Source organism: Heptranchias perlo, chromosome 14 (genome assembly GCF_035084215.1).
Source record: "Heptranchias perlo isolate sHepPer1 chromosome 14, sHepPer1.hap1, whole genome shotgun sequence".
Lineage (NCBI taxonomy): Eukaryota > Metazoa > Chordata > Chondrichthyes > Hexanchiformes > Hexanchidae > Heptranchias > Heptranchias perlo.
Window position 1 is genome coordinate 39,601,683 of NC_090338.1, and position 26,816 is coordinate 39,628,498.

The window sequence follows — 26,816 nt, forward strand, 5'->3', positions numbered from 1 at the left end:
CGCGGTCCTTTTGAAAATTAGACAGAATTTCTTTTTCTATTTTTCTCCCCAATCTAGAAGTAGCACACAGGTTAGCCACTTAAAACCTGTTAATCCAATATAAATTGCAAAGGAATATTTATTCATGGTGATCTGATTTCGTCTAGTATTTTTAAGGAGAAAAAGCAACAGAACAGTAGGAGATTGACTACCCCACAAGTGATTTCAATGAAAACAGTTCTCTGTAAGAAGCTTGAATAGGCAGAGTTAATAGATAGGGAGGAATTTAAAGAGGTGGGGGAGGGGAGGGACTTGGTTAATCCCCAAAATCATAAATTAGCACTAGTGTTTGGAGTTAGGTTCTTTAATCATGGTTGGATCATGCAGTGGCATTTACTTGCACAACTTTCCGGCACTTTCAAATCCAGTAACCACCCCTTTCCCCGCCTCTCGCCAGATTGCCTTTGGAGTGACGTACTGCAGGCAAGTTATTTTCCGACAATCCAGAAGAATTGTTGCATCCAGCCCAAACATCAGCCTGTTCCAAAGACGAAACAGCATCGTAAGTAAAAGCACATTTCTGTATTTTTTTCTGTTAATCTTATCGAAACAACACACAATAGCGTTTTAAAAAGATTTGCTATAAAGCATGTATATCTCAGTAAAGATTCTATTATATAAAGTCTGTGGCATGATGGCATGATTAGCTTTGCCTATGCCAGTGGCCTTGACGCTTCGAAATGTTAAAAGAAATAATTTAAACTTTTTGTCACTTTCCTGGCGAATCTGAATGTTCATTCATTCCTGCTTACTGATTCCGGTTTTGAAAGAGTGCTCTAAACGTTTTAATACCTGGGAAATGACCAATTGTGACACAACTTTGTAAAGTACCTTTAAAAAATACACGCTGTCTAGCGTTATAGCCGAGATCGAGTCAATGGACGGTGGCAAAGCCATCGTTGCTTATGACAACGTGGAGTCTGACAGCTGAGGGCAAAACGAAATTAATTTTATTTTATGGGAAAGCACCAAGAAATAGAAAGGTTAAGTACAGACGACGAAGACTCTTAGTAATCCAGGAAGCAGGGAGATTTTCAGTTTCAACTCCACCATCTTTAAGGTTTTGATAACTTTAAAATTGAACCAAAAGCAAACAAGAGGCTGATTTGAAAATGTACACATTCTGTACATCCGCTCCGACAGAAATAAGTTTGTTATTATCTGAGGATGGTGTTGATAATTCACAAATCCTCAACGCTCATGGCCAGATCTTTATTTCCCTCAGTGCATGTCTATGTCAAAGCCATTTTTGCATAAACAAGGGATTTACAGAGAACACATGGAATGTCCTGACGTCATCTGTTAGCTAAACATCGTCTAATAACAAAGGCAACATCCACCGCCCTGTGCAGGAGGCTTCAACAGTAGCGGCGTGCAGTGGATTGTCATATCTGTTTAAAGTCTGTACTAAAAATATACGCGATACTCTGAGAATGAAGTTTATTGGATACCATTTGTATTTTTGTTACTACTGTATCTTTTGCTGCAAAGTTATGCGGACTCAAGCTATTTATAAAACAGTAAACATTTGAAAGTCAGCAGAAATGTTCATCTAATATTGTCTCCTTTTAGGATAATCCGGGGCAGTACATAAATAAGAAAACACATTAGAAACGAACAGTGCGAGGACCTTGAAAGCGCTACATACCTTACAATGCACTACCCAAAAGGCTATTAGTTTGATTGTTTGTTCTGACTATTGTCGGTCGGACTGGCCCAATCTTGACAAAATGCTGCAGCAGATTTTACAGGACATGTACATAGATCCAGCTGTCCTAGATCAGCTGAACGAAGAACAAAAGCAGATTCTATTTCTAAAGATGAGACAAGAGCAAGTACGAAGATGGAAAGAAAGAGAAGAAAAAGGAGAAAGAGAGGAGAAAAAGATAAACAAAACAAATACTGATAAAGGTATGACATCGGTTGATTTTCCTTTGACCGTAAAGCAGTAATATTTATTCAAACATAGAATTAGGTTTCTAGTCATTGCCCCTTTAAAATTAGGGAACATGAATTTTCCAAATATTTAACAAGATAAAGTTTAACAAAATAACCACGTTTGGAACATGTTTTGGGGATACCTAACAACTTTATTGTTTGAGAAAGTACTAATTTTATTTGTAAATTCAAAGCGAAATGCTTGACACATTTAGGAACAGTCCAAATCACAAACATTCAATTTCAGTAGTAGTAACTTGGCACATGAAGTATCATTTATTTTTATACTGAATTTTGTCCTTACTGAGGGGAGGATTTCAGTAGTGGGGAACTGATACTTTGGACCCAGTGTCAGTGTTAAAAAAAATCCCAGGTTCTGTATATCATGCAAGATAAAAATGTTACTATATTGCTGTAACTAAGCACATTAATTTCAAAAGAACATCCTCTACTAAACTAAAGAAAGATTAAATTAACCTAAATGGCATCAGGAATCCTTCTTGCCTAAGCAAGTGATGGTCAACAGGCAGTTTAATTCTGTGGACTTGCACCCATTAAGGACAAATTTCTGTAATGCCCAAAGTACTCCGTTATCAGAGAGAGAGACTTCCATAGTATCAGTTAGTGATGGATGAAAAAGACAGATCCAAGAGGTGAGAGGTTAGCATTCTGCATGTCAGGGAGTACCACCCACTCCCTGACATGAAGCATAATGTTATAATTCTTTAAAAAGATTTTTAAGGATACTACCACTATTATACAATGCCCTCTTAGATACGGTTCCATCACATTTTGCCTTTCTAATGAGACCCCCTCCCCAAATGAAGCAGGTAACTTTTGGCTCAGCTGCATTGTTTTTTCTGCACGTTCCATAGTTATGAAGTGATGTGGAATGTATGGTCAGTACCACTGAGTGGTGCTGGTGACATTAAGAAGAGGAATATTGAATGGGGCAACAGCTATTTGTACTCTGGTCTGTTGGTGGATAGCAAACACTGAGGGTGGTGATACAGGGCCTACTCACTAAACAGCCATGCATCATTCACTATAGTTTGACAATACCATGAGCGTGGCAATATAACAAGATCCCTTTCTGCTCTGCTAATGGTGCAAATGAGGCAAAAGTCATCCACCATTATTGCTGCCATTTTAACCAATGCCACAGCTTCAGCATGTTTTGCAATTATAACATTTCATAGTAGACATGCTCAATTGCATTATAAAGGCAGATGAATGAGGGGAGCAATATTTATTTTCACTTATGTGTTGGCGAATGGGGAGCAGCAATGGTGGCAGTGTAGCTACAACAACTTGCATTTATATAGCACCTTTAATGTAAAAAACATAATTCACAAATAGTCAGGAAAACAGACACCAAGCAATGAAAAGAGAGATTAGGAGAGAGGACTGAGAGCCGGGTCATAAAGAAGGGTTTTGAGGAGGTTTTTAAAGGAGAAGAAAGAAGTGGAAAGGCAGTGAGATTCAAGGAAGAAATTCCAGACTTTGAGGCTAAGGCAACTGAAGACTCTGCCATCAATAGTGAGACAGAGGGAATGGGGAGATTCACAAAATGTCAGAGTAAGAGGGCTGAAGAATGCGGGCACGGGGAGGGGGTATAAAGCTAGAGGATGTTGCAGAGATTAATTGGGACAAGGTCATAAAGGGATTTGAAAATAAGGATGAGGAGGTAGGGGACAGGGAGCCAATGCGGTCAGAGAGGATGGGGGTGATGGTCCAACAAGACTTGCTGCAGGAAAGGATATGGAAAGCTGTGTTTTGGACAAGTTGGAATTTGTGGAGGATAGGAGGCAGAAAGGAGTACATTGGAATAATCAAGTATAGAAGTGAGAAAAGCATAGATAAAGGTCGCAGCAGTGGAGGGGAAGGCTGGCAACATTGCACAGAGGGAAATATATTATCTTGATGATGGATAGGATGTAGGGTTTAAAGCTCAACTTAGGGTTAAACGAGACACCAAACTTTTGCACAGTCTAGTTCAGTCCTCATGAGTGGCTGGTGATGGGCATAGAATTGATGGCATTGGAGCAGGTTTTATAGTGGGGCCGAAAACAACGGCATTGATCTTCTTGATGTTGAGTTGGAGGAAGTTGTAGCTCATCATGATTTGATCCTCCTACTACTCCACCACCATCCAGGAAGGTAAGAACAATACAAACCGCCTCCTCAAATCCCAGGAAGGACTTGAGCCTGCGGCAATGACAGGAGAGAAGGAGGGCTGGGGAATAATGACAGGTGGGAAGAACAGTCGAAGGAACAAAGGTGTTTAAAGGGAGAGGAGAATGGAGGCATGACTAGATGAGTAGAAGAGGAGATAGGAAAATGGGGGTCCAAGATTACTAGAAATGGAAAGATGAGAGATGGGGACTCAGGTCTAGAGTGGCAGCCAAAATGTGCACACAAATGGACACAGATGGCAACTTTAGACTGCATGGGGCAGTAGCAAAGATCTAAGCATGGTGTGGAAGAAACGTAGGGTAGGGGCTGATGGGCGAGAAGTAACCAGTCCCTCATCAAAGGATTTAACTTGAGAGAGGAGGAGCATTGGTTTGCAGTGGTGTGTGTCTGATTCAGTGACAAGTGAAGGTACAATTCGGAGCCAGCATAGACGTGAAGCCTGGCAAATAATTGGGCAAATAGCATACAGGAAGAAATATAATGTTCACAGTTATGAAAAACTGAAGTAATAAGTTAATACAATTGTGCTTCCAGATTTCTTTATCAGGCAAACCTTCTTGGAGGCTATAATAATATGCAGAGGGGCTTTTACACATCATCTGTGATACACAGCAGAATTTAAACTCCACCTACTCTTATTTTTTTCACAGTAGTTTTAACTGGTTAAATATTCAGATCATCCTTCTCCTTGGTCTGCAGTTATGAACCTATCATTATGCTTTTCATTAGTAATCACCACTGCCTGCTATCTCTCAATCTAAACCTTTGAAAAGCACAATTACTTCTGATTGTTTGCTGACATAACAGCAACTGCACTTCAAAAGTAGTTCAACAGCTGTAAAGCACTTTGGGACATCTTAGAATGTATAAGGCACTATAAATACAAGTTCTTTGATCATTCTGATTCAAGCTGAATATAATCTTTTTGAGGCTTGTCGTGTAAAAGGTACTTTTAATAACATAATATGTTGTATTAAATTGACCTTCCTCAAGAAAATGATTGTGATGGTAAAGAGGAGACTGTGCTCTGATCCAGTAACATCAGTGAATGCACAGTGACTCAGAGGAAGTGAAATAACCATAACTAAATAATAGATTCTTGCCCTAATATGGACAGTGATCTTTAGCTATGCCCCTCTGCCTGTGAAAATTTTAGTGTGCCTCCATATTTACGTATAGTACAAAAAGGCCCATATAATGGATTAGAAAAAGTGAAAGGATGAATAGAATTTTCTTACTGAAAATGGAATAATACTTAAAAATATTAAATCATGTGCTGGTAGATTTAAGAATATAACAAACACTGTAATGTTGAAAGAGTTTTTCAAACTCACACAAATGCATTTTTCAATTTTATTGTTATACATTTATTTTCTTCCTACATTTTTTCATTCCTGTTCTAATTTTAAAAATCCCGGTCATGCTTTGAAACATAATCTTGATGGCTGTGCTATACCACTTGTAAACACAACAGGCCACTGGAATTTTAAAGACCCAGGATCAAGTAATAGGTGTAAGTCTCTGGTAATGCCTGATTGATTTTTACTTTGGAGAAATTGGACTGTATTTTAGCAATGTCAGCTGAGAACAAATTAATTTATATCTGATGGTCTGAAGGAGAGAAGAAGATGACTAAAATGGTGCAAATGAAGCCAAACTTATGTTCTATAACTTATGTGCCCTATGATCATTGGTGGTGCTATTAATGCATGGTATTGAGTTTGTCTGTTTCGCTGTCACTGTTTGGATATAGAAGCATGATAACAATACACCTTGTAACTGGTCCCTTGGAAGTTGATCCTGGTGGTAGAGTAAAATCAGAAAGAACAATGCCCTCTTCCCTGGCAAGGATAATACTGAATCCTTGATATTAAATACATAATTTTAAATTGCATTGGCTAGCTTTTTTAAAGTGAGTCATTGTTTCATGCACTACTCCAATCTTCACCCTGTTTAATGATACTGGTCTGTTACACTATATACAATATAGGAATAAAATTGTTGGCAAAAGGAAATTGTGATTCATTAGGACTGATTGTGAAAACTGCCTCACACAAGAACAGCAAAATATCCGTGCATGTTTCATTACCATAACTTGGAGAAATTCTAATACTTCTAACTGAAGCTTAGCACTGAATCAGTGTTTAACATTGCAACAGAAGAATCAATAAATAGAATAATTTTGAATAATCCACATATTTGTTGAAGGTAGTTATATAACTCAATACTGATGCAGGTTTCTTTCTAACTGTAGTTTTACTTTTGTTCACAACATAGTAGTAATTTGACCTTCAACTTAGAATGCAGTATTGTCTATATATGAATACACTTAAAATATTGGATACATTCCCATAATGACACAATGATGCAGGCAAACAAAACCACATACCCAAGATAAATGCCAGTACCATCTTACTTTTCAGAGCTGGTGCAGTTTTCAAACTATATTTCTTTTTTAATAGTTCTGCTGGAAAGAAAATCAGGCTGTGGATTCCACCAGTGTTTTCAATGTAAACTCTGCTCTCTTGTTCGGCTAGTTGGAACAATGTTTTTTTTTGTATAAGGCAAGACTTAGATCTGTTTTCCCTGCAAACCCAATTTGCACTGCACAGGCAGGAAAGGGAAAAAATAAGAAAGCAGGTTAACTTAGGTTACTCTGACATACACTTCCTCTTGGCTGGTTTGGATGGAATAAATAAAAACCTGGAAGCAGGCCATTTGCCCCCATTTGCTGACAAATGTAAATGGCAAAGGAGGACTTACAGAAGAGTTCAAATAATTACAAAATGTGGCAGAGAAATTCTTAAAAATTGCTAACTTTCCTTTATTACAATATAGTAGTATTTTTACATTCATGCTCTTAACTTTTAAACACCAGTTCTTCACAATTGCAGCCACTAATGCTTTTATCTCCTCTTACAGAGTCCAGAAAACAAGTGGATTGGCTGCTGGGAAAAGACGGAGATGTATGGGTGTGGGTAATGGGAGAGGCTCGAGGAGATAAACCATATGATCAGTTCTGTAGTGAAACTTCAGCAGAAGCAAGGTAGAGATCCATGAAAACCAGCAAATAAATAAAATGTTTTGGAGGAAGGATTTAACCTTATGAGGACTGAAGGTCTTAAAAACATTTACCCTTAAAGCACTAGTTACAAATATGTTGTGCTAAATCTTATGTTATTTATTCATCATACATTCTTTTCCAAAAGGAAATAACTTTATCTATATTTTTTTTAAATTTAGACTAAGAAAACAGAAAATTCAATTTTTTGGGGGTGGGACTGGTTCTTCAATCCATTAGAAATAGAGGACAAATAGACTGTTACATGTACTGTATTTACAGTGGGTATACCAACTTGATTATGAATACTATTTTATTTTAAATTCAGATGTATATGGTTCCATTTAGAATAAAGAGTTGGGTGTTTTTTCCTAAAAGATATAGCTAACAGATAAAATCAAACAACTCATATTTTAAAGCATTATGAAACAAACTTGTAGTATTTATAATACCTTATAAGATTTGGCATAGACCTTATCAGCATGTAGTGACAAATATTAATTCACATTTATGCATGTGCTATGACTGATAGTGGGAATGTAAAAGGAATAATAATGCATTTAGGGATGATGACTTATACCAACCAACAACTTGCATTTATATAGTGCCTTTAACATAGAAAATTGTCCCAAAACTGTACACAGAGGCATCAGGAAAATATGGACATTGAGCCGAAGGAGGAGACGATTGGAGGGAGGAGCAAAAGCTTTGTCAAGAAATACTTTTTAAGAAAGGGGAGCTGGAGCAGGCTAGAGTCAGAAGAACGGAGAGTCGGGGTGGGGGGGTGGTTCTAGGGCTGGAGGAGGATTCAAAGGTAGGGGGGAGAAGTTATGGAGGGATTTAAACACAAATATGACAATTTTAAATTTGACGCATTAGGGGACTGGGAGCCAATTCCACATCAAATCCAAGAAAGACTTGATGTAGAATAGGATATGGATAGCAGAATTTAGAATGAACTGAAGATTATGGAAGGTGAAGGGCAGGAGGCCAGCCAGGAAGGTATTGGAGTAATTGAATCCAGAGGCATCTATGAGGGTTTTAGTGGCAGAAGGGCTGAGGTAAAGGTGGGGTTGGGCAATGTTACAGAGGTGGAAGATGATATAGGGTCAGAAGCTCAGCTCAAGATTGAACAGGATGCCAAGGTTGCATAGAGTCTGGTTCAACATGAGATAGTAGCCATGGAGGGTAAGTGAGTCATTGGCAAGGGTGTGGAGTTTGTGACAGAGACAGAAAACAATGACTTTGGTTTTCCCAATGTTTAGGGAGAGGAAGTTATAGCTCATTCAAGACATGAGCCTGGATTTCTTTCCCTCTGGTGGATTAGTGGCAGAACAGGAATACCACCTGCCAATGTGAATTTGCTGCTAACTTGCTGCAGTTTTCTCCCTGGGCCCTCATTTGCTATGCAGGGTGGAATTAGAGCAGTTACACCACTCTTGATTGGTTTTCCACTGTTGGGAGGAAGAGAAATACAGTTATCATGGCTGCAGCCAGTTAAAGGGCAGCATCACTTTTCCACAAAAATGGCTGAAGCAGCGACAACCCCGGAGGCGTCAGCAGCTGGAAGGATTCCAAGATTCTCAGATGCCTTGTGAATACCCAATTTTGGGCTGCTAGATCTGTTTTTAATTTATCCCACTTAACACAGTGATAGTGCCACACAATACAATGGAGGGTATCTCAGTGCGAAGATGGGATTTGGTCTCCACAAAGGACTGTGCGGTGATTACTCCTACCAATCCTGTCATAGACAGATGCATCTGCAACAGCTAGATTGATGAGGACAAGGTCAAGTAAGTTATCCCATCGTGTTGGTTCTCTCATCACCTGCAGCAAGCCCAGTCTGGCAGTTATGTCCTTTAGGACTCAGCCAGCTCGGTCAGTGGTGTCAATGCCTAAAGACATTAGTGAAACAATTGGGTTTATGACAATCCAACAACTTCATGGTCACTTTTACTGGTACCAGCTTTCTTTTATATTTCCAATTTTAAAAAAAATTGAATTTAAATTCTCCAACTGCCATGGTGGGATTACTTTCTCTAGATTATTAGTCCAGGCCTCTGGATTACTAGTCCAGTAACATAACCACTATCCTGCCATACCCATGTTCATGAATTTGGTTAGTGCCATACTAGTGCTGTGGGAGGGGCAGAAACCTGATTGGATGAATTCAAATGGGGAGTTGTCAGAGAGTTGGGCACAGATCTGGGAAATGACAACACATTCAAGGACTTTGGTGAGGAAAGTGTGGTTGGCGAGGGGATGGTAATTGGTGGGGACAGAGAGGTTGAAGTGGATTTTTTGAGGAAGGTGGTGATGACAGCAAGGGAAGGAGACAGTGCCTGAGGAGAGACAATGTCAACTGGTAAGGGAACCTGGAAGGGTAATCAGCAGTTTAGTGGAAATGGGATCAACAGCACAGGAGGTAGGTCTCATAGTAGGCACAGGTACAGCACAGGAGGAGGCCATTCAGCCCATTGTGCCTGTGCTGGCTCTTTGAAAGAGCTATCCAATTAGTCCCATTCCCCAGCTCTTTCGCCATAGCCCTGTAAATTTTTTCCCTTCAAGTATTTATCCAACTCCCTTTTGAAAGTTCCTATTGAATCTACTTCCACCGTACTTTCAGGCAGTGCATTCCAGATCATTACAACTCCTGCATAAAAAAATGTTTCCTCATGTCGCCTCTGGCTCTTTTGCCAATCACCTTAAATCTGTGTCCTCTGGTTACCGACCCTTCTGCTACTGGAAACAGTTTCTCCTTATTTACTCTGTCAAAACCGGTCATGAATTTGAACATGTCTATTAAATCTCCTCTTAGCCTTCTCTATTCTAAGAAGAACAACCCCAGCTTCTCCAATCTCGCCACATAACTGAAGTCCCTCATCCCTGGTACCATTCTCGTAAATCTCTTCTGCACTCTTTCTAAGGCCTTGACATCCTTCCTAAAGTGTAGTGCCCAGAACTGAACACAATATTCCAACTGAGGCCTAACCAGTGTTTTATAAAGGTTTAGCAAAACTTCCTTGCTTTTGTACTCTATGCCTCTATTAATAAAGCCCAGGGTCCCATATGCTTTTTTAAACAGCCTTCTCAACATGCCCAGCCACCTGCAAACCCCCAGGTCTCTATGTTCCTGCACCCCCTTTAAAATTGTACCATTTAGTTTATATTGACTGTCTTCATTCTTCCTACCAAAATGCATTACTTCACACTTCTCTGCATTAAATTTCACCTGCCATGTGTCTGCCCATTTCACCAATCTGACTATGTCCTCCTGAAGTCTATTACTATCCTCCACATTGTTTACTATATTTCTGAGTTTTGTGTCATCTGCAGACTTTGAAATTACACCCTTTATATCCAAGTCCAGGTCATTAATATATATCAAATAGAGCAGAGGTCCTAATACTGACCCCTGGGGAACACCACAGTATACTTCCCTCCAGTCTGAAAAACAATCGTTCACCACTACTCTCTGCTTTCTGTCCTTAGCCAATTTTGTATCCACGCTGCCACTGACCCTTTTATCTCATGGGCTTTAATTTTGCTAACAAGTCTATTATGTCGTACTTTATCAAGTGCTTTTTGCAAGTCCATATACACATCAATCGCATTACCCTCATCAACCCTCTCTGTGACTTCATCAAAGAACCCAATCAACTTAGTCAAACACAATTTTCCTTTAACAAATCCGTGCTGACTTCCATTTATTAGCCCATACCTTTCCAAGTGCCAACTAATTTTATCCCGGATTATTGTCTCTAAAAGTTTCCCCACCACCGTTGTTAGGCTGACTGGCCAACAATTGCCAGGTTTATCCCTCTCCTTTTTGAACAGGGATGTAACATTTGCAATCCTTCAGTCCTCTGGCACCACTCCCATATCTAAGGAGGATTGGAAGATCGTGGCCAAAGCCTCTGCAATTTCCACCCTTATTTCCCTCAGTAACCTAGGATGCATCCCATCTGGACCAGGTGACTTTTGTACTTTGAGTACTGCCATTCTTTTAAGTACCTCTTCTTTATCTATTTTTATCCTATCCAATATCGCTACTACCTCCTCCTTTACTGCTACAATGGCAGCATCCTCTTCTCTAGTGAAGACTGATGCAAAGTATTTATTTAGTAATTCTGCCATGCCCTCTGCCTCCACAAGGATGAGTTGAGCTTGGAAAAGGTGGGGGAGAGACAGGGGATAAACTAGAGCAAGATGGAATACAGGGCAAGAGTGGAAGCGAGATTGAGGGCATTATTGCTTAGTAGGTAAGGGAAAGGGGGTAGCAGCTAAGACAAATGAATGGATTGTCTCAATCTCAGTGACTAAGAAATCCATGAACTCCTTGAACTTGTAAGAGGTGAGGGTGCAGGGTGCAGGGGAGAGGGGCTTAAGGAACTGGTTAGAAGTACAGAAAAGGAGCCTTGATTGTCTCAGGATGATCCTAGAATAAAAGGTGGTATTGGCAGAGGAAAATGAGGCCCAGTAGAGCTTGATGTGGTCAAACCAGAGCTGACAATAAATGGCTAATCCAATTGTGTGTCAGGTACATTCAAGTTTGTGTACCTTGCATCTTAATCCAATCTTTCTTTCCCTCTCTTTATTTCTTTTTCTGTACCTGATTTGACATTGAATTCACCATTCTAACTTGCACTTGATTCTCCTTCCTTGCGCTGTTAATTTCACAATCCTTCAATCTAATTGATCAAGGAGATACAGAGTTGATTGCTCTGTTCACTCAGATTCCAGCAGCGCCGTTTCCATCGCACTATCAGCAACTTGCGGCGCAAAATATCATGGAGATGAAACGGGCAAGGGTAAGTCTAACTAACGGTGGGCGCCGTTCGTTGACCGGCTACAGCAAATCCTGGGTCAGTATGTTCCAGAGGCACATGTTCTAATTAGAGGTGTTTTATCCTCTGCAGCAACATTGCTTCATCCACATCATCAACCCTAAGCAAATCACAAACAAATATACTCAACTGTGCCCACCTTATTAGGAACTTTTGTGCTGTGTATATTCACTAGAAATCAGGTTGAAGGTAGCAGAAAATATTAATTTATGACCTCTTTTCATCTGCCATACTTTTTCCCAGATTAAAATATAACCTAAACCTTCAGAGATAATGGGCAGTGCCAGATGATAAAGGCTCTTACTGTTCCTTAAAGGCATTATTCCTGGATTAGTTTTGAGTGCTGAAATGGTATTTTATGAAAGGTTTCTGTCTAGTTTCTGTGACTTTTGTGCTGAATTTTAAATTAATTTACTGCAGAAATATCAGGGTGTGAAAATTAATCAATTAGCCTGAGATAAGGTACTTACCAGTTTTGATGAATTGACAAACATAGCCACACATAGGCTATAAGTAATATCATTGTGCTTACAGTATCTCTCCAACTCCAATTCTTTATAATTTCTCTGTTTCTTTCCTGTATCCGATCCTTTGTGGCCTATTGCAACTTCTTCCTATACCACAGTCTAGAAAGTACTCATTGTCTCCATTCAACATCAAGCAAGTTTTTGACAAATAATAACTCAGCAAAGTTCAGAAAAAGGCCTTCTTTTCAAATGACAAACAATTTTCCAGCATTGATGCAGATCAATTCACTATTACTGCATTTAATTCTGCTGAAGCTGACAAAATATTCTCATGAAATCTTTCTTCCAGCAAGTCCTTTGTTCTTTTTTAACTGTAATAGTTGAATGACAACATATGCTTTTGTAGTGCCTTTCACTTAACCAAACATCCATAGGCACTCTTTCCAGGGGGTCAGGGAACCCAGGCTGGGAGAGAGAGAAATTAGAAGAGTGGACCAAAAGCAGACTCAGAATCACAAGATTACTACAAATGAGGAAGACTATTCAGCCCATCTTAATTCATTCATCCAGAAAGATCCTACAATGGCCCCTTGCTGCTAGTTCTTTCTTAAATGAGTCCATGATTTTTGTCTTCACAACACTATCTGGAAGTACATTCCAAGTGTTGATCACTCTTTGGGATAGATCTTGACTTTGAAGTCAATGGAAATTACAATTAGAAGAGATGTAAAACAGGTCCATTTTACACTATCGCACAAAGTTAAGATCTACCCCTTTGTGTGAAGAATAATTTACTGATGTCAGACTTAAATTGACATTTAATAGTGTGAACCTGCTTCTTTTGCCCTATTCTTGCAATTTTATTTAAAATCATATTCATGATTTCCCTTTTCCATATCATTTACTATCTTGAATGTGTTGTCACCTCTCAAATCCATGCCCATCTTTCCTGCAACTCCCTGTTTGAATCTCTCCAATCAGGTTTCCGCCACAACACCAAAAAGGCCCTAACCAAAGACCCAAATGACATCCTTTATGATTGTGACCGTGGTATTCATTCTTCTCAACCTCTCGGCAGCATTTGACACAGTCAACCATATCATCCTCCTCCAATGCCAGTTCTCTTTTGTCCAGTTCAGTGGAACAACTATGCCTGGTTCCACTCATAACTATCTGATCTTAGCTGTTCTAAAATGGATAGCCAGGTAGTGAAGGATAGAATACTAGAGCCTTTATTCACAGAGATCCACATTACCCACACACACCCTAGATAAGCTCTCATATATGGATACAAGAGAGTTCCCAGTTGATACACACAACCTGAATACAATTAACACTAATTGATATAAATCACATGGATACAATTAACAATAGCCAGAGTATCACCCGCAATGGCTTCTCTTGCCGCCCTTGCACCATTACCTCCGGAGACGCCATGAATCTATTCTTGGCCCTGCTTCTTTTCTCATCTACATGCTGCCCCTTGGTGACAGCATAAACTCTGGACCCTGCCACCGATTCCATCCCCCACCCTGGCCACTATCTCAGGCTGAATCCAACTGTTCGCAACCTCAGGTTTCTATTCAATGCTGAGCTGAGTTTCACACCCCATATCCTCTCTATCACAAGAACCACCTTTTTCCACCATTGTAACATCACCTGCCTTTGCATCTGCCTCCGCATTTGCCTCAGCCATCTGCTGCTGAAACCTTCATCCATGCCTTTATCACCTCCGGACTCGACTATTCTGATGCTCTCCTGGCCAGCCTCCCATCCTCTAACCTCTGTAAACCTCAGCTCATCCAAAACTCTGCTGCCCCTATCCTATTCTACACCAGGTCCTGCTCATCAATCACCCTATTGGCTTCCAGTCCTGCAATGCCTTAAATTTAAAATGCTTATCATTGTGTTTCAAGCCAATCATAGCCTCATCCCTCCCTATTGCTATATCCTCCTCCAGCATTACAATCTCCACCTTCCTCCCCCCTCTCCCCTCCCTCCCCAAGCTCTCCAATCCTCTGATTCTGGCCTCGAGTATTCCCTCCTTCCTTAGTCCCACGATTTGGAATTCTCTCCCTGAACCCCCTCCCCCAACTTTTCCTCCTTTAAAACCCTCCTAGAAATCCACCAGTTTGATCTCCCCTCCTAACATCTCTTTCTTTGGCTCGGCATTCATTTTTTTCCTTACGCCTCTGTAAAGCGAGTTGGGACATTTTTTCTAAGTAAGTAATTGTTCTTGTTGGTAAGTATCTTGTACCTCTATAGGATCACGGCCCAGAAATTCGGCTGCCCATTTTGTGTGCACTAACCGGCCTCCTAAGCCTCCAGCATGGAGGGCAGGAAGTGTACCTTCATTACGAGGTATGCCACTTGCCATATTGGTTTAGGCAATTCTCCTAACCCCCCAAGGAATCCTCCTGTAGAATAAAAAATATTACCTACCTCGGCCTTTTCTTGTCACCCTGCTGGATCCCGCTAGGTTTCTCTGACAGGTTTGACACTGGCCTCCCTCCCCCGAGTATTCGTTACAGTCATGTTGTGGTGCTGACGATGTCATCGGGCTGCAACTTTTAGATTTCAATTTGTCCTCCACTTGACTGCAGCAGGAGCCTTGGCCGACCTCAAAGTTGGCGAAGATAAGATGCAGTCGGGTGGGAACGGTGCGACCTCGGCCAATTCTAACCTCTCCCATGCACCGTTACTGCCAGGCGGGAGTGTAGTTTAAACTTGACCCATTGTTTCTGTTGTTCTATATTAATAAAACTTGTTAATGATAGCATTGTTTTTCTTTGGGAAGCTGATACTTTTGAAAATTAGGACAGGAGTCTGTGAATATTTACAGGGAGTTTCCAGGAATGTGTAAGTATTCGCAGGAAGTTCCCCCACAGAAAAGTTTGAAAATCACTAAATTAAGTTGAAGTTTAATGTTCCATTAATTCAAATTTTATACTGAAACAGACTTAGCAAGATAATGTAAATGAATACTGTAAATTTTCCTTGTTTTAGGAGATTCACAGAAAATCGAAGAAATATAATTTCAGATACTGAAACCTGGAATACAGATGAACAATTTAAACCAAATGGAGAAGACAAAATATATGCAACTTGCAAGGTTAGAATGGCGTCACATCTGAGGCATGCTTTTGAGTCCTCATTTAATGAGGGCAAAAAAAGTTCACAAACAACGTCAGATGATCATGCTATAGTGAAATGAGGCCACTTTCACATATTAGAATCAATCAGCATTAAATATATATTCATGTAGAAGAATATATTTGACATTAATAAAAAGCATTCATACACATGCAGGTATAATATTATAATATATGCATATGCATAATTTTCTTATCATTTACACTTGATAATTACTGTCCTGGCAAAGTGCCCTCTTCTATGATAGAATCATACATTTCATTTTCTCTCTCTTTCTAACTTGTGATGCAAATCCATATGTCAAAACTCAATACCAGTACATAACAGTTCTAGTTGATGGGAGCAAAGACAAAATTAATAGTGAAAAAATAAGACACAAGGGCAAATCTCAAGTGGGAAGCTCAACAATGAGAAAAGATAAACCATGTATTAGTAATTTGAAAAATGACAGACCATGCTATGGGTTATAACACAATCACAAGATACTGACGACTGTATCAACTGCATGAAGCATTCAAGCTTCGCCATCATGATTCATGTGGGGTAATTTTGTGAAGCTCCCCTGCCGCCTTGAACCCTGCCGGCTAGACACAAGCTGGGTCAGTGTTCGGGCAATAACATTACAGCCCCAATTTTCCAATCTGCACTTATCAACAGTGATGCCCCAAGCTGTCAGTCTTTTGTAGTTACTCATATGATGTTATTAGAAACTCCTGCTTGTGTTATCATCCTTGTATCAGCTTATCACTTCTATATTTTCTATATAATATATTGCAGACAGTACTGGAGCCAATTTTTACTTTCGTCGAGGGCGGAAAACTGGTGGTAGCTGACTGGCTGCCCGTTATACACTCTGCCCATTTTTCGTTTTCATTGACTTCATAGCCTGATGGCATAGATTCCTCTTCAATTTTCCATCCTCTCCCACAAGGTTACACCAGAAAACAAGTAGCAATCGAGAGAAAAACCTCCTCTTAGCTGACTCCCCCACTTGCTGGTATCTTCCATTCACATCCCATTTCATTTTCTACTATTTTAGGGGTGCTTTACTCACCCTTTATCTTCCTTTTTCTAGTTCCAATGGAGAGTCTCTACCCTACTGTGTTAACCTACAGTGTATTTCCAGCACTTTCTGTTTTTATTTATTATTTTGGGTCGATTTTAACCCTGAGCCGTTTTTGGACAGGTGGGGGCGGGACGACAGCGAAACATGCTCGCTGGCCTAAATTTCAGGCCTGGGGTATTTGAACTCACGAGCCTAATTTAAATGCCGCCGGTCCACTTCCCGCCCGAAATGGGTGGGAAGGGGATGCGGATCAGCTGCTGACCAAACCTGCAGGTAAGTGGTCCAGCGGGGGCTACAGGAGAGTCTGGCGGGAGGGAGTCTGGAGTAGAGGAGGCCATGTCTTTCTTTGTGGGACCTGGACCTAGGCCTAGGTCTTCTGCCCTGCCCCTGTTTATTTTTTGGTGGATGTGGTGTGTGGGTGCAGAAAGCTACTTAGGGGCGTATGCTGCTGCCTTCCCACTTAGAACATTGCTGTACACAGGACCCATCAGCAAATGTTAAACTTTTCTGCATTAATATACTTTTTTTCTCAGATAACTCAGTGGGTGCCTCTTCCTTTTCAAAAAAAATATATTCCACTGAGGAAAAAAGGGTGTAAAAGAAATGACAGCCATCCGTGGCTAAGTAAAGAAATTAAGGATAGTATCCGACTAAAAACAAGGACATATAAGGTAGCCAAACTTAGTGGGAGGATAGAAGATTGAGAAGTCTTCAAAAGACAGCAAAAATTAACTAAAGGATTGATTAAGAAAGGGAAGACAGATTATGAAAATAAATTAGCAAAAAATATAAAAACAGATAGCAAGAGTTTCTACAGTTATATAAAAAGAAAAAGGGTGGCTAAGGCAAACGTAGGTCCTTTAGGGGATGAGACCGGGAAATTAATGGTGGGAAACACGGAGATGGCAAAAATGCTGAACAAATATTTTGTTTCAGTCTTTACGGTAGAGGACACTAAGAATATCCCAACACAGGACAAACAGGGGGCTCTGGGGGGGGGGAGGAGCTAAATACGATTAAAATCACTAAGGAATTGGTACTCAGTAAATTAATGGGACTCAAGGCGGATAAATCCCCTGGACCTGATGGCTTACATCCTAGGGTCTTGAGGGAAGTGGCAGTAGGGATTGTGGATGCTTTGGTAATAACTTTCCAAAATTCTCTGGACTCGGCAAAGGTCCCGGCAGATTGGAAAACGGCTAATGTAACACCCTTATTTAAAAAGGGTAGTAGGCAGAAGGCTGGAAATTATAGACCAGTTAGCCTAACATCTGTGGTGGGTAAAATTTTGGAGTCTATTATTAAGGAGACAGTAGCAGAACATTTGGATAAACATAATTTAAAAGGACAAAGTCAGCATGGCTTTACGAAGGGGAAGTCATGTCTGACAAATTTGCTTGAGTTCTTTGAGGACATAACGTACAGGGTGGCTAAAGGGGAACCAGTGGACATAGTGTATTTAGACTTCCAGAAGGCATTCGACAAGATGCCACATAAAAGATTATTGCTCAAGATAAAGAATCACTGGATTGGGGGTAATATTCTGGCATGGGTGGAGGATTGGTTATCTAACAGGAAGCAGAGAGTTGGGATAAATGGTTCATTCTCGGACTGGCAACCAGTAGCCAGTGGTGTTCCGCAGGGGTCGGTGCTGGGTCCCCAACTCTTTACAATCTATATTAACAATTTGGAGGAGGGGACCGAGTGTAACATATCAAAGTTTGCAGATGATACAAAGATGGGAGGGAAAGTAGAGAGTGAGGAGGACATAAAAACCCTGCAAGGGGATATAGACAGGCTGGGTGAGTGGGCGGAGATTTGGCAGATGCAATACAATATTGGAAAATGTGAGGTTATGCACTTTGGCAGGAAAAATCAGAGAGCAAGTTATTATCTTAATGGCGAGAAACTGGAAAGTACTGCAGTACAAAGGGATCTGGGGGTCCTAGTGCAAGAAAATCAAAAAGTTAGTATGCAGGTGCAGCAGGTAATCAAGAAGGCCAACGGAATGTTGGCTTTTATTGCTAGGGGGATAGAATATAAAAACAGGGAGGTATTGCTGCAGTTATATAAGGTATTAGTGAGACCGCACCTGGAATACTGCATACAGTTTTGGTCTCCATACTTAAGAAAAGACATACTTGCTCTCGAGGCAGTACAAAGAAGGTTCACTCGGTTAATCCCGGGGATGAGGGGGCGGACATATGAGGAGAGGTTGAGTAGATTGGGACTCTACTCATTGGAGTTCAGAAGAATGAGAGGCGATCTTATTGAAACATATAAGATTGTGAAGGGGCTTGATCGGGTGGATGCGGTAAGGATGTTCCCAAGGATGGGTGAAACTAGAACTAGGGGGCATAATCTTAGAATAAGGGGCTGCTCTTTCAAAACTGAGATGAGGAGAAACTTCTTCACTCAGAGGGTAGTAGGTCTGTGGAATTTGCTGCCCCAGGAAGCTGTGGAAGCTACATCATTAAATAAATTTAAAACAGAAATAGACAGTTTCCTAGAAGTAAAGGGAATTAGGGGTTACGGGGAGTGGGCAGGAAATTGGACATGAATTTAGATTTGAGGTTAGGATCAGATCAGCCATGATCTTATTGAATGGCAGAGCAGGCTCGAGGGGCCGATTGGCCTACTCCTGCTCCTATTTCTTATGTTCTTATGTTCTTTTACTGTGGCAGGCCCTGGGGGCCTACTGCAATAAGTCTTCACTCCCAATCTGGATGGGGGGTCAGGGATTTTGCCTCCCATATGTAAGTGACCCTGCCAGGTCAGGGAGATATCTCTGGGCTATGCAGAGGCCCCAACCCACACAGATTTAATTCTTTTTGTTATTATTGTGTTAGAAACATTGCTTTGAACCTGTAGTTGGCAGTTCGAAAGGAGAACAGAACAGCACACAAAATAAAATTCAAACAGTATTTTTAGCGATTTGATTGGTTGAGTTTGAGTTTGCATTCGCTACAGAGTTGTGTTTTATTTTTACTTCAACCAATCAAAAAGATGGCAGAGCATGAATTTGGAACTGTAAGCTATCATGCAAAATAAGAGTAAAATAACCAGAGATTGCTACATTTAGCTTATTTATATACTATTGAACACAAAGTGATAGTCTGTAGATTGATGTTCCTGGTATGTTTGTGTGATCAAGGCTAATACAGCAATTCTATACAGATAAATTCTCACCTAAAATTATCAAAATACCTGTAGTCATAAATAAAACATACTCATTCCTGATTGTAAGCAGATCTTTACTGGGTCTTTCATTCCTATTATGTACAATCTTCCTGTTAGAAATTTTATGTATTCCAATCCATAGATTCTGTAATATTGATGCAATGCCCAGGTATGGATATTTTCTATGGTGTAAATATAAAGGTACAGTATAACAGCTGCTAAAAAAGCAATGCAAACTTATTTTTTAATGATAACTATGAACATTTTTTATAAGTGTACAGTAATTCTTTTGTGCTTTTTAAAAATGCTATATTTAGGAACTCTGAGCAATACTGAGGCTGGGAAGCCAGCAATTTAAGGAAAATATTGAGGTCAGAAAATGATTTATATTGTTCCAAAATTGACATTTTCCCACTGGACATAATGCTATATGTTGACCAAGCACAGGTTCTGGTGATTAATAGTCATCTTTGCAAGGTCAGTTGGGACAATTTCAGAGGGAGTTACTGTGTAGTATTGAGCCTTGCTATACCTTTTTAGCCTAGAACTTACTACAGGAGTTTAGGGATTCCAAGTGCATATTAAAAAGAAGCCCCATTCCCTTGCACTTGTGCGACTTATTCAGTGCAATAAACTGGAGTTTTATACTCCAAGGTATTTGATATGAAGTTCTTTGTTGGAAACAAGCAATAATATTAATCAAGAATCCAGTCACCAGTATTTGAAAATTGACCTTCAAAAGTTGTTATATCTGAAATTGACTCTGACCAACCAATATTAAACATTAAAATATGCACTATACAAATTGTATTTAGAAAAGATCATGAATGGAATAATGTTTGGAGCACTTCTGACATAAATCCTTGGAATATTTTTTGATGTTATTGCTAAATGCAGGCTTCATAATTTTAACCGCATAATAGCAGAAATTTGACAGAAAAGCACGACTGGCAGAAACTAGCCCCAAAGTCCTTAAAGTGATAAACTAACCTGCAACAGACATTTTCACTTCGTTGTTTACCTTGTTAATAATTTAAGTCCTTTTGTTTAAGGTTAACAACAAAACAAGTTTAAATGTTTGTCCATTTTAGTAGTTCATATTTGATGTTTTATTACAAAAGCCACATTTTAATGTTAGGAAGTTATAGTGGAATATATTTTTCTCATTTCAATCTCCACTTCACGTCATGCATTATTCCCTAGCTGAGAAAGTGAGCAGATGGCCTTTGTCCAGAACTTCAGCGATATTGCTCTTGATGTTCTTCCCTCCCTCCTGTGAAGAAGTCCCTTGGCTCCACTTAGCATTCCCTACTGATGACGAGACTGAGATCTGGAATTTGCCATGCAGGGAATTATGGTCATGAACCCATGCCCTATCACTCTGTGGTGCAATATGTTAAAGTGTTAATACAGTATAATATCACGACACATTCTAGGTGTATTCAGATTTATATAAAATTGTAATGAATCATGTCCACTACAATGCTTCAAAAATGCTAGATTTCAAAAGCAAATAAAGTAGCAGTGCAGCAGAATAATTTAACTTTGATACCTGATTGTAATGGGAATGATTGAACTTAACATTTTACACTCATTTGATAAAAGTTTATTTAAATATTTGGATCATTTAAAAAGAATTATTATAGATACTGCACAGTTCTGATGAAAGGTCATCGACCTAAAACGTTAACTCTATTTCTCTCGCCATAGATGCTGCCCAACCTTCTGAGTGTTTTCCAGCATTTTCTGTTTCTTTTTCAGATTTACAGCATCTGCAGTACTTTGGTTTTGTCTCCTTTTGAAGTCAATAGGAGTTCCTGGCACACAGGACAAGAAATAAAGTGCTTAAGTGGAGAACAGAAGATGGTTGAATGGCAGAAGATATAAAGACATTTAAGATAGAAAGGGAGCAGATAATTAATAAACTAATCAAACTTAGAGAGGTTAAGACCCTGATCTGGATGGATTGCATTAGTTAGTGAAGAGATAGCAGAGGCACTATTACATATATATAAAAATTCATCAGAAAAGGGAATAGTGCCAGAGGACAGGTGGACAGCTAATGTTATTCCTATATTTAAAAAGAAAGGTAGAACCAAGTCCGGGAAACTATAGACCAGTTAGCTTAATGTCGGTAGTAGGAAAGATAATGGAATCTTTACTCAAAGATGTAATAGAAAAACATCTAGAAAATGAAAATATAATAAAGAATAGTCAGCACGGATTTCAGAAGGGTAAGTCATGCTTGATCAACCTTATTGAATTCTTTGAAGAAAGAGTAGACAAGGATAATACAATAGATGTCATATATTTGGATTTTCAAAGGGCCTTCAATAAGGTACCGCATTGTAGACTCAAGACTAAGGTCAGAACATGTGAAGTCAAGGGACAGGTAACAGAATGGATAGCAAGTTGGATATAAAACAGAAAATAGAGAGTAGTGGTTAAGGGTAGCTACTCAGACTGGCAAAAGGTGAGAGGTGTGTTCCACAGGGATCGGTGTTGGGACCTCTGCTGTTCACAATTTACATTAACATATAGACTCGAATCAGAAGTAAAATTTCAAAATTTATGGACGACACCAAATTGGGGGTGCAGTTAATACAAAGGAAGAATGCATCAAAATGCAAGAAGACATTAATAAACTTGCAGAATGGACATGTAATTGGCAAATGAATTTCAATATAGCTAAGTATGAGATAGTGCATTTTGGTAGGAAGAATAAGGAGGCAACATATTGCTTGGATAATAAGAGTATAAATGGGATAGAGGAGCAAAGGGATCTTGAGGTACAGATACACAAATCACTAAAAGTAGCAACACAAGTTAATAAGGCCTAAAAAGGCAAACCAAGCACTGGGGATCATTTCTAGAGGAATAGAATTGAAAAGCGGAGAACTTTTGTTAAACTTTTATAGAACCTTGGGTAGACCACACTTGGAGTATTGTGCACAGTTCTGGTCTCCATATTATAAAAAGGATATAGAGGCATTGGTGTAGGTGCAAAAAAGATTCACAAGGAAGGATACCAGAACTGGGAGGATACACTTATCAGGAAAGACTAAACAGGCTAGGGCTCTTTTCTCTAGAAAAGAGAAGGCTGAGGGGTGACCTGATAGAAGTCCTTAAGGTAATGATAGCGTTTGATAGGGTCGACGTAGAGAAAATGTTTCCACTTGTGGGGAGTCCAAAGCTAGAGGTCATAAATATAAGATAGATACTAATAAATCAAATACAAAATTCAGGAGCAACTACTTAGAGAGTGGTGAGAATGTGGAACATGCTATCACAGGAGTAGTTGAGGCATATAACATAGATGCATTTCAGGGGAAGCTGGATAAGCACATGAGGGAGAAAGGAATAGAAGGGAGTGCTGAAAGGGTTAGATGAATTAGGGAGGGAGGAGGCTCATGTGGAGCATGGACCAATTGGGCTGAATGGCCTGTTTCTGTGCTGTAGACTTGATGTAACTCAATATATAATAAATGAAAACAAAGGTTTCAAAAATGTCACATTAAAATGGATTGCCTTTAATAAATCAGTCGTATTATACTCTACAGGTTTTTGAAGATGATAAAAAATGGAAGAAACATGAGGACAAGGGTCACAGCGAGCAATGCATGACCTGCAAGGAAACTCACTCGCCAACAGCAAAGCATAAGAACATGGATCAACAATGGCAGGAAAACTATATGTAAAATTACAGACGTTTCATTTTAAAACAACAGTCACATTTTTTAATGCTTGTTAGGCTTCTGCTGAGAAATGTTCGTTATAGTGTAACTTCTATGAAATATCTCTCATTTCATTACATTATTTCATGTTCTAATTACTAAAACTGTTTTTCCTTTGAAAATTTGTTTGAAGGGAATGTTCAAGAGGTATACATTTTGAATCCATTTACACAATAAACAAATTAGCAGCTTTGTTCAAGAAAGGAGAGAAGGAAAAAATAAGTTACTTTAGATCAATTTTAACAGGCGAGAAGGACAGCAATTGGAAACCATTAGGGTCCTTCTTGAAATATGCTGATCTAGTTTTGATGACATCATTGTGAGGAGCTCCTCCGTAGACCATAAGGATATTTAGACCTCCCCTGCTCCGGGCTTCCTGCCCTCCCCGATCACAGAGTCCTCCTGAACCCCATTCCGTGGCAACTTACCTGAGCGCCAGGGACTGTTCCTTCGATCCCAGTAGCAGCTTCCTGTTGTCCAACATTCTGCTCCCATCCACCGGCCAGTTGTCCCTTCCCACTGGTTTCGGGCAGGAGTCTGAGATATGTAGATGAGGCCCAGGAATTCAAATCTCCACTGCCGAGTTGTGTACCCCAGGCGGTCAGTGCTTGGTCCGATTTTGTTCTCGGTATATACGGATAATTCCGACTTGGATATTAGGAACAGATTCTTGAAAGTTGCTAATTACACAAAAGCAAAATCAAGGAAGACTTTAAAAGATGTCAAGAAGACTGATAGGTTAGTGGAATAAGCAGACTGGTGGCAGATGTAAATTAATGTGGATAAGTGTGAGGTAATACATGTTGCGTGGAAAAACAAGGAATGGGAGTATATACTCAATGGAAAGATGCTGAAGGATGTGGGTGAACAGGGAGACTTGGGGTTCAAATATATAATTTCCTGAAAACGGTAGATAAATCTATGAAAAAGACCAATAGCTCTTAGGATTTTACAACAATGGGGTAGAGCGAGGCAGTAGCATTAGTTTTGGATTGCTCTAGCAAAGAACCAGCACAGACATGATGGGCCGAATGGCCTCTGCCTTTGCTGTAATCATCTATGGTTCTATTCACCTTCAGGTGCACTAACACTAAATCAGAATTTGGACAATGTTTAAACCCATTTTTTTGTAATCCCATTACCTAGTTAACTTTATCCAGTTCTCTGCCAGATTAATTTTTAATACATGGTACAAACAGAATACATTATGGAGACCCATGGGATATGATTTATATTCTGCTCATGACAAAGACCTGAGTAAAATTAGAAGGACAGCAACTTGTGTGGTATAAATCATTTCTCTTGGTCTTCATGATTATACTCTTTTACCAATTCTGTACATTATATGAATATGATTTTACTTGCTTACAATGCATATTTATCACAATGAGTACTATACATGTACAGTTTAAATAGCAATGATAAATAGTTCTAATTTACAGTGAGCAACTTGAAGTCAAAATCATTTCTTGAGCTTACATCTTCTCTCGGCTGGCTCTGAGTGAATCTTTTTGAATTTAGTGCCAACAATCGAGAAATTAAAGGTCAAAAGTGACAGAAAACCTTTTAACAACCCGCAGTTGCTCTTCTATTTGTGAACTTCGGAAAAATGATGCAAATAAAAGTATTGAAAATTTTGATGAAGAGCAAGATTAGAGAGGATTTCAATGGAAGAGAGTAAATTATACAATGAAAGTTCTGGGCCTAGAAATTTAATGGCGCTGCACCTTTTCTTCAGGTGCAAAAAGGGCGCCTAAGTGCCGAATGTGGTGGGCGGGGCACACACACTCATTACATGCTGCCCGCCACAATAGTAAAGGTAGAAAAAGAGATGTCCAGGACCAATGCCTGAAACAGGCATTCGGCCCTTTGCATATGAGGCCCTATTGGCAAAATTGGGCTGCCCTGAACACAGGCGGTGTTGGGCCAGCTGCGTTCAGGAAAATATGTTCTACATGCGGCCTAACCAGTGGTCCTCAAAGGGACTTTTAGAGGCCGCCACCAAAAAGGCAGCGGCTTGTGTTCTTTGAACGTGGAGTCGGGAGGAGCGCTCTTGCTCAGCTCAACCCCTCTCAATAATTTCCCCCTCGCTCCCAGTCGCCCCCTTCCTCCCAATCACTCCCCCTCCACCCCACCAGTTGTCCCCTTTCTCCCGATCACTTCCCCACCCCCTCTCCCAGGACCTACCTGAAAATGAAATCCTCTTCTCCGGTGAGCTACCTGGGGATGCCCAGCAGGCATCTGCAGCTCGCTGATCTCATATAAATGAGGCCCGAGACCCAATATCAGGTGTGTCTCGGGCCTGCTCGTTTCCGTGCAGGGATTGGTCCTTGTCCCCAGTTTGCGCTGGCAGGCTGGTATGAACCAATTTCTATGCCCTGATTTCTGACATTGGCTTGATGTAGCGATATTGCAACACTCTGAGCAGGATTTGCTTTTATTTCTATTTTTGGTGCTACTGCAAAGACAAGGCACAAAGTTGAATGCATGGTATAAAATCCAAATTATAATATAATTGCATTATGACATAGACTGGCTCCAAATGAGAAAGCATATTGGACACTTATATATCTGCTAACACACTATACCACACCTGCCAGACATGGTACACTGCCATCCTCTGGAGACAGTAACCTGGAATTCTAAACAAGACAATCTTTCTTGCACCCACTTCTTGCAAGAACATATGCATTTTGCTAGCCATCAAACATGGGGGAGTTGGGGGTTGGTTAGAGGTATTGCTGCTCCACCATTTGCTCACAGGCTCCATTTCATGCCTCTATGTTTGTTTCCTGTCCTTTGATCCTCAGCGATCACTTCTCTCCCCCTCTCTCACCCCCACACCCTTGTACAGTGTTTGCAAAGGTTGTAAACTTGTCTGAAGCATTTTTGAACCTTTAAAAGGCTCCAATGTTTTTAAATCACATTTTATTCTACTGGTCTCCCTTCATATCACTCCATGTGCAAGGATCAGTGAATGTCTTTAAATTAAATTCATGAGCTGGCCCTGCAAAGCCAGTTCATCATTCTGCCAATGTGTGATTTGGGCTTCCTGAAGTGCTCCCAGTGGCTTCTTAGCTGTAAATATTGAATTAGCCATCATATGTCATGACAAGAATCAAAATTGCAATG

The 26,816-nt window shown here is 40.0% G+C and overlaps 1 protein-coding gene across 1 annotated transcript; it reads left to right on the plus strand.

The window, feature by feature from the left end:
- Positions 1-427: 427 nt before the first annotated feature.
- On the plus strand, positions 428-26,610 carry LOC137332458 (SH2 domain-containing protein 4A-like). Its single transcript, XM_067996316.1, has 5 exons — positions 428-541; positions 1,612-1,950; positions 7,096-7,219; positions 15,558-15,663; positions 23,511-26,610. The coding sequence occupies exons 2-5, from the start codon at positions 1,770-1,772 to the stop codon at positions 23,646-23,648; spliced, it is 549 nt and encodes a 182-aa protein (XP_067852417.1). The 5' UTR covers positions 428-541; positions 1,612-1,769; the 3' UTR covers positions 23,649-26,610.
- Positions 26,611-26,816: the final 206 nt, after the last annotated feature.